General features: G+C 48.0%; 1 protein-coding gene across 2 annotated transcripts in view; it reads left to right on the forward strand.

Annotated features, from left to right (window-relative positions):
• Positions 1-15,156, forward strand: part of Iqsec3 (IQ motif and Sec7 domain ArfGEF 3) — a 104,893-nt gene that overhangs the window by 64,306 nt on the left and 25,431 nt on the right. The window contains exons 4-5 of one of the 2 annotated variants that reach the window (XM_077109217.1): positions 4,516-5,630; positions 7,878-8,039. In XM_077109217.1, the coding sequence (XP_076965332.1) occupies positions 4,516-5,630; positions 7,878-8,039 (1,277 nt within the window). Of the gene's footprint in view, positions 1-4,515; positions 5,631-7,877; positions 8,040-15,156 lie in introns of those variants that run through there. The other variant, XM_077109218.1, reaches the window with a different exon arrangement.

Here is a 15,156-nt window from a genome sequence, read left to right on the forward strand (position 1 = left end):
CAAAGGACAGGACAAAGGAGGGCCCAAGGACAGACACGAGGCTCCCACCCTGGATGACGGCATAAGAGAAGACAGAAAAGTGATTAGGGTGAGGTGGAGAAAGATGATGGCTTTACATAGATGAACAGAGAGACCAATATGCTATTGGAAATGCAGGTCTAGGATCAAGGGTAGGAATGGAGATTTGGGAGTCATGTACATAACCATCAATGTCATCATCAAATACCTACCACTGACTGAGTACCTGCTATATGCCTGATGCTACATGAGAAAATAATTTATTCCTCATAACAAGCTACAGAATCAGCAGGATGAGCTTCATTTAACAGATAAGAAAAACTGAGAGTCAGAGATGTTAATAAACTTGTCCAAGTTCAGCCAGCATGGAGGAAGTAGACGTTGGCTCATCAATCCACTAAAGTAGAGCAATGTTATGATAGTTGAAGAGCCTCTCTTAAAGAAGGCGAGAGGTGAGAAGACATTAGCCTACAGAACCTGGTGAGAGTCACCACAAAGGCTCTGCCTGAGCCAATTCCCCCTCGTAATTAGTCATTAATTATCAGCTCCCTGTCACTGCTCTAATGACTTCCAACATGGAAGTCATGGAAGATGTCAGAACTGTATGAGAAAATATGTGTATAGAATGGCAGGTGACACACTAGCATTCAGGGATTTTTGTGGCCAGAGTCTAAGATTAAGGAACCATATAGGGGCAAGAAAATCAAGAGGAAAATTTCAACATCAGGAACAAGGAGGGAGGAGGGAGGTTGAGGTGGATGGGCCATGGGAGTGGGAGGCAGAATGTGAGGAGTAGGGCACAGGGAGTTGGATCAGTAGTTTGGCATTCATTTTCAGAGGGAGGTAAAAGGTAGACTTGTTTTCCAAGAAGTTCAGTGGAAAATAGAAGATTTGACTAGTGCCCCAGAGGGAGGAGAGCCAAATAGAGCTCTGTTTTATCCTGGGGAGATTTTGGAGGGTGTGCACCAGCAGGTGGGAAGCAGCAAACAGAAGGGTGAAGGTTGGAAATGCCAGAAGGGGACAAGTAGTGAACGTCCAGATGAGGCAAGAGAGGTGAGGTCATCTGTACTGGGTCAGATGAGGAAGGTTTTTGAGAGTCACAAAAGACGACCTTGGAATTTTTTCTTTAATTTATTCAGTACTTATTCATTGAATATCTACTGTATGCTGGGCACTATCCAAGCATTGGGGATATAGAAATTAATATGGTAGGAACGGTCGCTGCCTCTATGGAGCTTAAAGTCTAGGAAGGACTTGGTGGGATAAAAATTTTTTAAAATCTAGTTGTTGTTTTTTTTCTCTTCTTGGTTGAAGCATAGACATTGACTGGCAGAAGGAGTCTCTGAGGGTTATCTCAAGTCTCCTGCCTCTAAACAGGATGGACCCCTTTACCATGTTGGAACACCTCAGGCAATGGGCTTCATACCTTCTCTCAATTGCCAGAAGCATCTTATAAATCTTGGGCTAAGGTTTCCCTAGGAAGCACTAATAGGCCAATGGGAAAGAGATATGAAGTCAGGGCCTCATGTCAGTTTCTTATCACATCTGAGGAGAGGTAAAAGGGTGATGGAAGTTTAAAGTTAAAAGGGAAGGAAGCAATTTATGATGAGTTCCCCCTCACTCTCTATACTTTGCCTTTGGAGGACTTTCCTGGATAAGCCAAGGCCAAATATCCATTCTAGGCTTCAGGGTACATGTCAGAGTTTACCAGGAAGAATGAGCCAAGCTACAGTGTTCTCACCCTTCTAACATGATTTCTGCTAGAGCAGGAACAAAATGCCTTGGAAGCAGATATCCATATTTCCTTTGGGTTCATGCAGTGCTGCTCAGATAAAGACAAAGTAGACAATTGTCCCATTGGTATTGTAGACAGAATTCCAAGATGGCCCCAGGATTCCTACCTCTGGGGTACAGGTCCTATATAATCCCCTCCTTTCAAATTTGAGTGAGACAAATGAATATGATGGCTATCACTCCTATAATATGTGATATGATATGTCCAACATGACTTTGAGTTAACCAAAAGGGTGGTCCTGGTCTAATCAGGTCTGGCCTTTAAAACAAAAGTAAAACTTTGGAAGAAATACTCCTTTGTGGGCTTTGTAAAAGCAAACTCCATGTTGCTTCTTGGACTATACAGCAGGGAAAAATGGGCAGCCTTTGTTAACTGAGGGCCTCTGACCTACAAGTGTAAGAAACTGGCTTCAGCCAAGAATAGTGAGCTTGAAAGAAGACTTAGATAAGATTTCAGCCCAGCTGACACTTTGGTTTCAGCCTAGTGACATCCTGAACACAGAACCCAGTTGAGCCATGCTCAGACAACTGATTTAAAGAACTATGAAAAAATAAAGGGGCATTGTTTTAAGCCCCTAAGTTTTTAATAATTTGTTACACCGCAATAACCAATACATATGCTATGGGGTTTTTTTGTTTGTTTGTTTGATTGCTTGCTTGCTTGTTTTGTTTTCTGCAGTGCCAGGGATGGAGCCCAGGGCCTTGCACATGCTGGGCAACTGCTCTACACCTGAGCTACATTCCCGACCCATCCTAGTATAATTTTTAAGAATACTTTGAAGACCCCTACAACACTAGGATCATGACACCACTGGTCAAGCTTTCTTCTGCAGCTTAGAGTCTTTTGTAAAATGCAGCTACTTTGGGGAAGCCTCATGGGTCATTTATACCTATATCTGAATAAGCTTCTAATTGCCCCTGGAGAGTAGGGCTAGGGCTGGATATAGGAGGAGAGACAGCGTGAACTTCCACAGGTTTTGGAATAGGAAAGGGCACCGAATGACAAGACTAGAAGAGCCAAAGACTAGCACTGGGGACTTCCCATTTTACCTGGAATTGTCACTAGAAATCGGGTTGTATCCATAAGGTCCCCTGGGTTAAAAGGACACCTCTGAAGGTCCAGGATGTGGGTCACCATCTTACCCTGCAGGGGGGAACAGTGAGCATTGCAGAAGTTGTGGGTGGTATAGCTGCAGCCTTTGTTGGGTTGAGGAAAGCAGGTTGCAGGGTTGTACTGAGGGGTGAACCTGGCCTTTCTTCCTCTTCTCCTCTTACCCATGGTCCCTAGGGAACATGGGAGTGGTGACGTTGCTCTTGCCTGGAGAGGTGAGTCTCAGTCTTTCTTTCCCAATTCTTTGTTCAGGGAATAACACAATATGTAAGAGAAGGGTAAGGCTATGGATAGGACTTTTTTTATGCTGGGGATTGAGCCCATGGCCTTATGAATGCGAGGCAAGTACTCTTACCAACTGAGATATATCCCCAGATAATTTTAGGACCCCAGAACACTTCCTTGCTTCCTAAACTTCTCTGAGAACCAGAGTCTGCAATACCACCAATTAGGCCTCTTCCCTTAAACCTCCTTCCCTTATTTAAATGCAAACCCTCCAGGAGGCATGGTAATGTTATTGGTCATTCACATTTCAGGAGAATACTCTTTCTAGTCCTTTTCTGAGAGTTTTTGATAAAGGATAAAGTGAGAACATAGCAACCTAAGCACAGAGAAGACCATAGGCAGGTGCCAGAGCTGAGATAAGGTGAGCAAGGTCCCTGAACACAAACTAGTCTGTGCCAAAAATTTTCCTGGGGCCAAATCTGCCCAGGTGAGGCAATACTAGCCAGTCCCACCGAACACTGTCCTGGCTGGACAGCTCCCACTGTGAATGAAAGTGTCTTGACTTCTAGAACTGCAGGACACTGTGGCCTGAGACCCACACTCCTGATACACCTCCATCTTTTTATTAGTTTCATATTTATTGAGCACCTATCATATCCCAGATCCTGGGCTGGTACTGGTAATGCAGTCAAACCCTGATCTCAATCCTTATTATGTTTGCAGGAAAAGGGAAGGACCCCAATGCAGTGACATGAATGCTGGGGAGGCAGGGAGGGAGTAGCAGCAGTTGTTTTTTGTATTTTTTTTTCCTTAGCATTTCTGTTTAATTTTTAATGGTTTAATGTTTTTAAATGTGCACCAAAGTAGAAACAATAGCACAATAAACTCACATATGGCCATAACTGAGCTCCAATGATTTTATTAATATTTTTATTAATATTAATATTGTGTTGCTTAACCCTTCTTTTTCTTACAGAGTATTTTAATGCAAATTTAAGATATCATGCGTTTCACCTATAAGTACTTCAATACGCATCTCCGATGGGAACATTTTTGATAACCACCACAGTAGCTATGGTTGGATACGATCAGCAACACCTTATTCCTCTGCCCCTTGGGATATCACCAATCCCCAGAATGGAATCCTATATCCTGCACGGCTAGACGTCTTACCAAGGGCCTGGTATCTGAGGCCATGGCATGGTAGAAATGTTCAGACATGAGCCCCCTAGTTGTCCCCAGCAATGCATTCCTTGGCCCCACCAAAGCTGGACCAGGTGACCCACTGAACTGATTGATATCCGCCACTACCATCCAGGCTGTGACATCCCTTCCTAATGGATCCCTTTCCGCTGTCCTTGTTGCAGATTGAAATGCTAGAACACAAGTACGGGGGCCATCTGGTGTCCCGGCGAGCTGCTTGCACCATCCAAACCGCCTTCCGCCAGTACCAGCTCAGCAAGAACTTCGAAAAGATCCGCAACTCGCTCCTGGAGAGCCGCCTTCCGCGGCGGATCTCCCTGCGCAAGGTGCGGGCGCCCACAGCCGAGAGCCTGGCGGCTGAGAAGGCCCTTATGGAGGGCTACGGCCTCATGGGGCTGCCGCTAGTGCGCTCACCCTCCCTGCCGCCCACCTTCGCCGGCACACTCACCGAGTTGGAGGACTCCTTCACTGAGCAGGTGCAGTCTCTGGCCAAGTCCATCGACGACGCCCTTAACACCTGGAGCCTCAAGACCATGTGCTCCCTGCAGGAGAGCAGCGCTTACCAGATCCACCAAGCCCTGCACGCAGGCACAGGGCAGCCCTGTCTGGAGACTGAGATGCGGGAGCCTGAAAGTGCAGGCGCAGGGCCTGGAGATGAGGCCAGCGAGGCCACCACCGGCCTGCCCCAGAGCCACAGCGGCACCCTCATGATGGCTTTCCGGGACGTCACTGTGCAGATCGCCAGCCAGAACATCTCGGTCTCCTCCTCCACCGCTCTGTCTGTGGCCAACTGCCTGGGCGCTCAGCCTGCCCAGGCCATAGCAGAACCCGCGGCCGGCAAAGCCGAGCAGGGTGAAGCCCCAGGGCAGGAGGCCCCGGAGGCCCCCGCTGTGGGTCAGGGGGATGCCTTCTCCCAGGACACGTGCCCAGAAGTGGCAGTCAGTGGAGCCCCCCGGTCAGTGGCTGCGGAATCCGTGGTGGAGGAGGCTGTGGCCACAGAGGTGGAGGAGGAAGAAGAGGAGACTGGGGAGGCAGGGAAAGGAACAGAGGCCGAGGCGGGCGACAACTCGGAGCAGCTGAGCAGTAGCAGCACATCCACCAAGTCTGCCAAGTCAAGTTCGGAAGTATCCGCTTCCGCCTCCAAGGAGGCCCTGCAGGCCATGATCCTGAGCCTGCCCCGCTACCACTGCGAGAACCCTGCTAGCTGCAAGTCACCCACTCTGTCCACCGACACGCTGCGCAAGCGCCTCTACCGCATTGGCCTCAACCTCTTCAACATGTAAGTGAGCTCTGGCATAGGGCACCTTGGGGACCTGGAGAGGGCCTGGGAGGGACGGAAAAATGGTGGATTTGAATTTACAGGGGACTCCCTCTCCACCAAACTGGGTGCTAGGTAGTTTACCACATCATCCCAAGGTCTTCCCAGGTATTTTTGTGTCACACTTGATCACTGAGATAATATTTAGGAAGTACACATTTTATTTTTCATTATAAATTTATTTTAAGAAGCATTAGAGGGGAAAACATAAAATACAGGTTTTTTACAACTATTACTATTTAAATTGGAGTGAGGGTTTGAAAAGTGAGAGAATTTAAAAGAAAATACAGTGTTGAGTAAATAATAGAACAAACTGTATGAAAATTGAGCAGGAAGCACTCAGAATAAGAAATTAGGGAAACAAACCAGGCACAGTGGCCCATGTCTTTAATCCCAGAGACTTGTAGGTGGAGGCAGGAGGATTGCAAGTTCCAGATGAGTCTCAGCAACTTAGCAAGACCTTGACTCAAGAATAAATAAATAAATAAATAAATAAATAATAATAATAATAATTTTTTAAATGACTGAGGTGTAGCTCAGTGGTAAATTGCTCCTGGGTTCAATCCCCACTACCAAAGAAGAAAAAAGAGGTTGAGGAAACAGCATTATTTCTTGGGATTGGTGAAACGAGGGACTGGGTGAAGGAGAGAGAGTGTGTGAAAAGAATACAGGTAGAGATCAAGAGAAGGAAGGAATTAAAGGAGGAGAGGGAGACAAGGAAGAAAGTATGAAGCAAGCAGAGATGGACTAGAAAAAGAATAGGGGAATGGGAAGAGAGAAATGAATGGCCATAATTCAGAGATCCTAACCTGACTACTCCTTGCAACCAGAATGTATACAGACAATGCCAAATAGAGGAAGCAGACATGCCCCTCCCGTGGAAATTCAAAAACCATGAGATATTCATCACTATCCATTCACCCCTTGCTTCATAGCCCTAGGCTCAGAGCACTGATGTCTCTCCTGCCTACATGTGTGTTCATTTATTCATTCAACTATTATTTATTGAGTGCCAGACACTGCAACTACAAAGATGAGTAAGACCCAGCCCCTGGCCTCAAGACACTCACTGCTGTTCATAGTTCAGCTGACATAAAGCATCTGCTATCTTCCCAATAAGATCTAGTAATATATATTATGCCATTTATAGAAATGAAAATGACTAACAAAAGTGAGGCAATTTGCACACTGTTCAACTCTAGTACGAGGCAAACCTAGGGGAAGCCAGAGTGAACTCCAAATCTCTCTCTCCTTTTCCTCCTCACCTGATGAGCACAGCCCCGCCCTCACCCCTGCCCTCACCCTACCCTCATAGCCACAGCATCAGTTATGCCTACACATAAAAACTCTGAGATACTCCTATCCCTCAAAGCGGAGAGTCTCAAACTATCCCTCCTGAAAGACCAGTTTGGTTTTTTCTCACTTAATATGTTGTGGGCTGATGCTTTTGTAAAACACAATAAAAATGAATTGCTAGAAAAACAATCACATGCTTGGTTGTCCCGCAAATGTCAAAGTGCTATATAAAAGGTTCCAAATGCTTACCCTCAATCTCTGTACTTATCTTCTCCTGAACCAGTAAGATTCAGCCCAGGGAGCAGCATGGGTTTGCAGACTGCATTGAGAGCGCAACTGCCTTAGGACAGGGCACACACCCACACGGAGAGACTCACACTGGAGATCAGTAGCCTTGTCCACCATGCAAAGGAAAGGTGTGAGTCAGTGGCCTTGTCCACCATGCAAAGGAAAGGAGTGGGGTGGAGTGGGAGATCTCACCTCTTTTCCCTCACCCTCTCTGGACTCCAGGGTGGGGACCCGAGATTGAGCTCAGGAGACAGGTAAGAAGGAAGGGCCTCCTCAGTAGACCTGGGAGACCTCACGGTAAGATCCAGAGCGAGCAAAGCAGGGATAGAGAAGGGTGCTATGCCTCCACTTGCTCTGGACTTCTCTTTGCCTATGCAAGACCTCCACATTAACCTCCTTCCGGCGCCGCCCCCAACCTCTGTGTGAGCTGGGTCAGGTGAGGGATGCATCAGCGGGAGATACCTCTTCAGCATAAAGAATCCTGGCATCTCCTAGGAAGTTGGTTTCCAAGGACCTCCGGGCCCTTTTATGGGTTTCACGGGTAGGAAGACAGAGAGGATGGAAGTCAGAGACAGCCTTGGCTCATTCTCTACTACTACTCCCCACTTCCAACCTCTCCTCCAGAAACCCTGACAAGGGCATCCAGTTCCTGATCTCGCGCGGTTTCATCCCGGACACCCCCATCGGTGTGGCCCATTTTCTGCTCCAGCGTAAGGGCCTCAGCCGCCAGATGATCGGCGAGTTCCTGGGCAACAGCAAGAAGCAGTTCAACCGCGACGTACTAGAGTGAGTGTCCCGCGCTCCGGGCTACCCTACTCTCCATCCTTCCCACACCCACCCACCCAGGTTCTCCAGGCACCTCCGCCCAGACTTGTGAAGTCTCCAGTGATTTCCTGGGCGAAATCTTTGCTCCAGCCCCGGCAGCTTCTTGATTGGCTAAGGGGGGCAGAGTCACGTGATCTTTAGCCAATCACTCCCCGCTGAACCAAGCCTCTGCCTCTACCTGGGAGTCATTCAGAGTGTGCTGGGGCCAGGAGCCATTAGAGTCGCTAGGAATACTTCACATCAAAGTTGCTTAAAGTACACCCACCCTGCCACCCTCCAGAGCAAGAAAAAGAGGAGCAAGAAGAAGAAAGTGTGTGTATGGCGGGGCGGGGGTGATGTATCAGCGCCTGGTCATCTCTGCCAGGGAACAGCTCTCTCAGCCCGCACTCTCTGCCAGGGAACAGCTCTCTCAGCCCGCACTCTCACTGCCACCTGTCCAGCCCCCAGGACACGTAAGCTCAGGCACATTTTTCAAATCAGCGGATGCAAAACATGAAGCGGCAAAAGAAAGGGGACTGGATTGAGGGATTTTAGGAAGAAAGAAAGAAAAAAAAAAGAACTGATTTCATAGATAAATTAACTAACAGGATGGCAACAAAGAAAATAATCTCAAAGTCCAATAGAAGGATGTGGTGGGGACCATGAAGAGCTGCCTTTCCTAGTGCTTAGCCAGTATCTCCATCCAGAGTGAAAGGGCAGGGATGGCATTGCTTAGGGACTGAGGATCAAAGCCTTGGCGCCCCTGCTTCCTGGGGAGGGAGAGTGAGGCCCCTGCTGCTCCCCAGTGTTCCTTCTCTCTTTCACTATGCCCCCTAAGCTCACTTCTTTATTGACCGACACCCTCCTTCTATAGGAACCCTCCCCATTTCTCTCCCTTCTTTTCCTTGGGTACAGTCAGCAGAATTGTTTCTCCAGAGGTCCTGGTAGAATCTGCCCCTTTTGTACTTGCTTCTGAAGTATCAAGGGCCTGCTGAGAGAGGGACAGGGACTCTTTCTGTCCCAGGGTTGGGAAGCTTGGGGAGTTACCCTGCCTGTTGGTTGATAGTGTCTCTGAGCCAGGGCTGTGTTACATACCTGTGGAATGGTGCAGGGATGCAGGGTATTGGATTTTGAAGGGTAGATAAGTTGCCTTCTGATAATGGACTAGGCTGGGCATCCCATGTGTTAACGTTATGTGGGAACAGCCATGGCTTATAATCTCAGGGGACTTACAGATCCTGAAGACAGACCCTGAATTCACTCTTGGGGTGTTTGAGTGCAGGTAGGAAAGCAAGGGCTTAGTGCAATCTGAGAGACCTTGAAATCCATGGACGGCCCTTAGTTTGGCAAAGCCAAGGTCCTGCCTCTGACTCCCAGAACTGAAATCCAGGATCTGATGCTCTCAGTGCAGATGAGACCAAGGTTTGGGAAAGGAAAGAGAATAGATAAATGCTCAGCATTTCCCTTTGGCCCTCCTTTCTTCTACCTCCAGCTCCTCTTACCCTTTATCACCACCCCTGCCATGTGGGGTATCCTACAGGGGTGTTCCAGGGAAATGATACAGAACAAAGCGCACATCAGGACATATGAAAGAGAGATCGCATTTTCTTCATTTCCCTCTTGCCCCTCCATTTGCCCCATTGTTGTGGCCTTTTCACATGCCTTTGTCCCTTTCCATTCTCCTCACTTTGCTCTTTCCAGCTGCCCCATGTTTCCAGGGGACCCTGCTGTCTCTCTGCTCTGGGGGCAAGAGTGGACCTGCTCCTCTCACAGGCTCTGAATGTTTTCTTCTGCCCTCCCCAGTCCCTATGTGGCCAGTCTCTGGATCCTGTGTGCCAGGTCCACATTGATCTGAAAAGTGGGGAACAGGGAGTTTTTCACCAGGCCAGGTCAGGCCGAGCAGCATAATGAAGACTAATTGCTGTCCTCCCCAGTGACTGAGTGTGGGGGAGGCTGAGGGAGCCAGCATGGGGGCCTTGGGGCTGCAGACTCAGACCAGCCACCGCAGCCTGTGCTGGGGAGGGACCAAGCTGGGGACTGGGCCAGCTGCTGAAAGGAGTCAGGCATGGAGTAGGTGAGACTGGATTATGCCTTGTGAGCTCTTCCAGTGGGAGAAGGCAGAGGTTGGGACCAAACCTTGGTCCTGCAGCTCTCATTCTTCCCGTTCCTTAGTGCATTTGTCACACACTGGTTGGCACCATGGAGAATCATCTGCCCCAAACACTGGGGTCATGCTTTGTCATTCTGTCAGGTATCCCAGAGCAGCCCTCAGGCTCCAGGGCAATGATGGGTGTCAGGATTAATAGGGAATGAAATGACATTTGTTATTCATTCAACAAACATTGAGTACCTACTGTGTTTTGAAGACACAGTAGGTACTCCATGTTTGGGCATCCTGTGTGTATATGTGGGAATAGGCGTGCTCATGGTGTCAGAGAACTTACAGACCCAGACATCCATGGGGTGAGGTGAAAGATGAACATAGAAAGCAGGTAGACCACGGGGCCTCCTGGGTTTGGGAAGGGTTGTGTGCAGAGCGGAGCCCCGATGTTGTCCTAGTGAATGTCTCCATGCCCCTCGATTTATTCTGCAGCCAAGGCTTCCAAGGTCCTGGCACACTCAGCCTCTGAACTAACTCAGCCCCACAGAAAGGAGCCCTCCTAATTTTTGTCCAGGGACGAGGAGGCCTACTCCTACAGAGTGCCGGGAGGGCATGAAAAATTGAGAAAAGTCAGGCAGTGGCAGCACAACTAGGACGCTGGGGCTTTGGGCCTTCCCTTGCTGCTCCATCCCCCTATCTGGAACCTTTCAGGATTGGCTGCTTTGCCCTTCCTCCCACCAGAGCAAACACACACAATAGCAGAGTCTCCCCATGCCATTTTGCCCAGGCCCAGAAAGCTTCATTGGGATTCTGCACAGCTTCCCTGCCCCCGCCTGGTGACATTCAGCAAGTCGCATCCCTTCTATACAAAGCTGTTTGTTGAATAAAAGGACATAAATCACCCATCCCCTTGGAGACTGAGACAGCCCAAGCCACGGCATGCCCCAAGAAGGAGCCCAATGAGGAGGATAGGGGTGGAATGCCTCTCAGGGGGAGAAGGGTGTGGGGGAGACAACTCTTAGAAGCTAGGATGGAAAGGAGGAGAGGCGGGACCAAAGCCGAATCTGCCCCCTCTGCTGAGTCTGAACATCATGGAGACCCTGACATTAACTTCCAGAATGGGCCCTCGGTGCTCTTGGAAGCCGACGTCTTGGTCTTTTGTGTCTCATTTCTACAGAAGATGCCTTCCAAAAAGGAACGTATTGCACCAGGCTGTAGCAAGTAAGAATGACCTCAAAGGGCCATGCCTACTCTGGGGTTTACCAGTCAAGCTTGTTTGTTGGTTTTTCAAGGAGAAGTCAGTCTCAGTTTCCACATTCATAAAATGGCCATAAAAGGACCTTCCTCCTGCAAATTAAATATTTAAAATACACAGGAAGAGCTTAACTCAGTAATCAAAGCTTAGTAAATGTACTGTAAATGTTAGTTATTTCTGTTATGATCTTTCCCACTTGAAATCGCAAGACAGAAACCTCTCCCTGACCCCAACCCAGGGAGACCTTGAACATCTCAGGTCTAGATTGAAGTCAGGTCTGCCCACTGGATAAAACCTGGCTAGATTTTCTGGAATTTTCTGAGGAGGGGAGAGATGATAAGGGGAGCTCGTTCTGAGGATCACCCTGCACTTGGGACAGCCTTTCTGGATGCAATAAGAGCCAAACCACAGACAAAGTCGGGATCCTTTGAGGATATGTGCTTCCCTCTCTCTGTTTTCACATGGCTGGGAAATTTAGCTCTGCTCTATTTCCTTCCCAAAATGTTCGCTTCAGCAGGTTTGAAAGCCAGCGGATGGGGTAATGTTCCGTGTCGACAGTGAGCGGTCTCCTTTCTGGCCTGGATGAGTCTTTCCAGTGTGACTCACATGCACACGGAGGGCACTGGTATCCATCATTTCCATGAAAATGCACAAAGGGCAACTTCTGCGCTGAGCTGCCAGCAGAAAGTTTCCTGTGTATCCCTTCCCTCCGCCACGGTTACTCCTTCCTTTGTGATGTTTGGGTCAGATTTCATTATTTCTTTCCATTCAAATGTGTTGGCCAGAGTATAACAGATTGTTCTTTTTAGGGGACATTTCAAAATGAAGACAGATTGTCTGTCAAACTTAACAGACTGCAAGGCTCTGGCCTTTCATCACTGGGAAGAAATTATTCAAGAACATCCTGCCCATGGTGCTGCGTGTAATCTCAGAAGAGTTCTCTCATTCCTGAGGAATTCCCACGAGGAGGAAAGGGAGAGCAGGCAAGGGCCCAGGCAGACTCATGGGTCTAGAGGAGGATAGAAGGAAGCCTGGGGCGGGCAGGAAGAGAAGAAGTGGATTTATTTCCACCACTTGAAAACTTTGCACTCCTACTACCTAAAGGAATGGAAGGCAGTGTGTCTCTGTGAAAAGTGGTGTCATTGAGGGACTGGAGGTGCCACTCCGTGGTAGAGTGCTTACCTAGCATATATGAAGCCCTGAGTTTGAGCCCCAGCAGCACAGCAGAAAGGAAGGAAGACAGACAGGCAAGGAAGTGTCTTTGGCTTATGGCCTTGACCCTTTACCTCTCCAAGCCCCTATCCCATCCCCTACCCTGCCACAGATAGACAAGGACTCTCCTGGACAGTAAAATTGTCATGGGAGTTGAGGACTCCCTTGCTTCTATATGTGGACATCTTGGAGACCCTAGTTGAGGGGGACAAACAGTGTGGTCACTTCCACATGTGAACTGGACATCCTGCATAACGGACATCCCTACCACTCTACCCCTTCCTGATCACTCAGGCTCTAGCTCTAGAGGGATCTCACTCAACCCCTGTGTAACCTTCATTTGTAGCTCCAACTGACCACTTTTTTGTTGTTGTCGTTGTTCCAGGGATTGAACTCAGGGGTGCTTAACCACTGAGCCACATCCCCAGCCCTTTTTGTATTTTATTTAGAGACAGGGTCCCCCTGAGTTGCTTAGGGCCTCACTAAGTTGCTAAGGCTGACTTTGCACTCATAATCCTCCTGCCTCAGCCTTGGGAGCTGCTGGGATTACAGGCATGCGCCACTGCATCTGGCCTGACCACTCTTTCATGTGGAACTTTTAGGAGGGCCTTTCAGGGAGTCACCCTTTCCTGAGGTCTTGCAGCAGGGCGTTGGTGAGGGAGCAGGCTGGAAAGCATAATACTGACAGCTCACATGTATCAGGCATTGACCGTGTGCAGCAGGTGCTATTCTAAGATCTCACATCGTGAAGCCTCATTCTGTCTCTGCAATAGTTTTGTGAGTGCTGTTCGTTTCTACTAAATGAAGGAACCAAGGAACAGAGAGGTTAGGTAGTTTGCCTATAGTCACAGAGCTCATCAATGGATGAGATCTAAAGCCAGGCCAAATAAGCCCTTAACCCTATACCACCTAAAGACATGTTCTGCATGCAGTTATAGTCCTGGATAGTCCACTTGCAAAGCCCAGCACCAAAAGACCCCTGGAATGATCAGCTAGTTCAGACTTCTTATTTACCTAGGTAGAAATGGGGGGCAGAGAGAGGATTCCACTCCATTTCTCTAGTGGCAGAGAAGTGGAGTGGAATCAGGTCCTCTTGCATCCTTTGACTCTGCTTTATTTGCTGTGCTCTGATCCTGTCATCTGGGAAGAAAGCAGAGCTGAGAAACCAATTCATAAGTCTCAAGAGGTCTGAGCTAGATTCAGCTTCCTCTCTCTGCTATATGTATATTTTAAAGAGCCATCAGATGATTGTCTAATGGTGCAATTTCAGGCACAGTTAATTGGCAGTGAAGGAAAAGGTGTTTTTCTTGTTTTGTTTTTTGTTTTTGTAGTCCTGGGGTTAAGAAAGGGTATTTTATTTATTTATTTATTTATATTTTTTGGTACTAAGGATTGAGTCCAGGGGCACTTAACCACTGAGCCACATCCCCACCCCTTTTTGTAGTTAATTTAGAGACAAAATCTCACTGAGTTGCTTAGCGCCACACTGTTGCTAAAGCTGGCTTTGAACTTGCCATCCTCCTGCCTCAGCCTCCCAAGCCACTAGGATTATAGTCATATGCCACCATGCCTGGCAAGGAAGGATATTCTCAATATCTAAGCTAGAGGGGACTTTGAATCCACTCACTCACCTGGCATGTCACTCACCAGAAGTGGTCTCCAGATACATAATGAAAACAATAGTATATAAAGCCCTGTTGAAGGGGCTGGGGATGTGGCTCAGGCAGTAGCGCGCTTGCCTGGCATGCGTGCGGCCCGGGTTCGATCCTCAGCACCACATACAAACAAAGATGTTGTGTCCACCGATAACTAAAAAATAAATATTAAAATTCTCTCTCTCTCTCTCTTTCTCACTCTCTCTTAAAAAAAAAACATTTAAAGCCCTGTTGTATCTAGGAACTTTATATACATTATCATCTTAAAATTCATAGCATCCCTGCCTAGTAGATGTGATACGCATGATCTCTGTTCTCTAGGTTAGGAATTGAGGCACAGAGAGATCCATTGACTTGGACTGAGTAGCTAGAGGAGGAAACCAAACTGAAACCCAAGATATCTGACCCCAAAGCTTTGACTTCTTCCTGTGCCACCCACTGTTACTGGCATTGTGTCTTGCTTCTCAAAGTGTGGTCCCCAGACCAGCAACATCAGCCTTACCTGGAAACTTATTGGTGATGCAAATTCTCAGTCTCTGTTCCACTGAATCAGAAATTTTTGGAGGTAGGACCCAGCAGTCTGGGGTAAATAAGCCCACCAAGTGATCCTGTGCATGCTTAAGTTTAAGAACCATTGACCAACAGTGATGCTGTTGGGTCCCTGAGGAAAAGTGTCTCAGGCATCCACCTTGACTTCTAATTTGTCTGGGTAGTTGAAACTTAGTTCTTTGGATTCCTGAGTGCTCCAGGTGTGACTGGCAATCATCCCTTCTGAGGAGACTTTCTTTGTTCCTGTGTTGTCACCAGGAACACCCTGAGTCAGCTTCTCCCTGCTCTGTTTTCTTAGCCCCATCACATTTTCCCAAAAGGCCCTGA

Source organism: Callospermophilus lateralis, chromosome 4 (assembly GCF_048772815.1).
Source record: "Callospermophilus lateralis isolate mCalLat2 chromosome 4, mCalLat2.hap1, whole genome shotgun sequence".
Lineage (NCBI taxonomy): Eukaryota > Metazoa > Chordata > Mammalia > Rodentia > Sciuridae > Callospermophilus > Callospermophilus lateralis.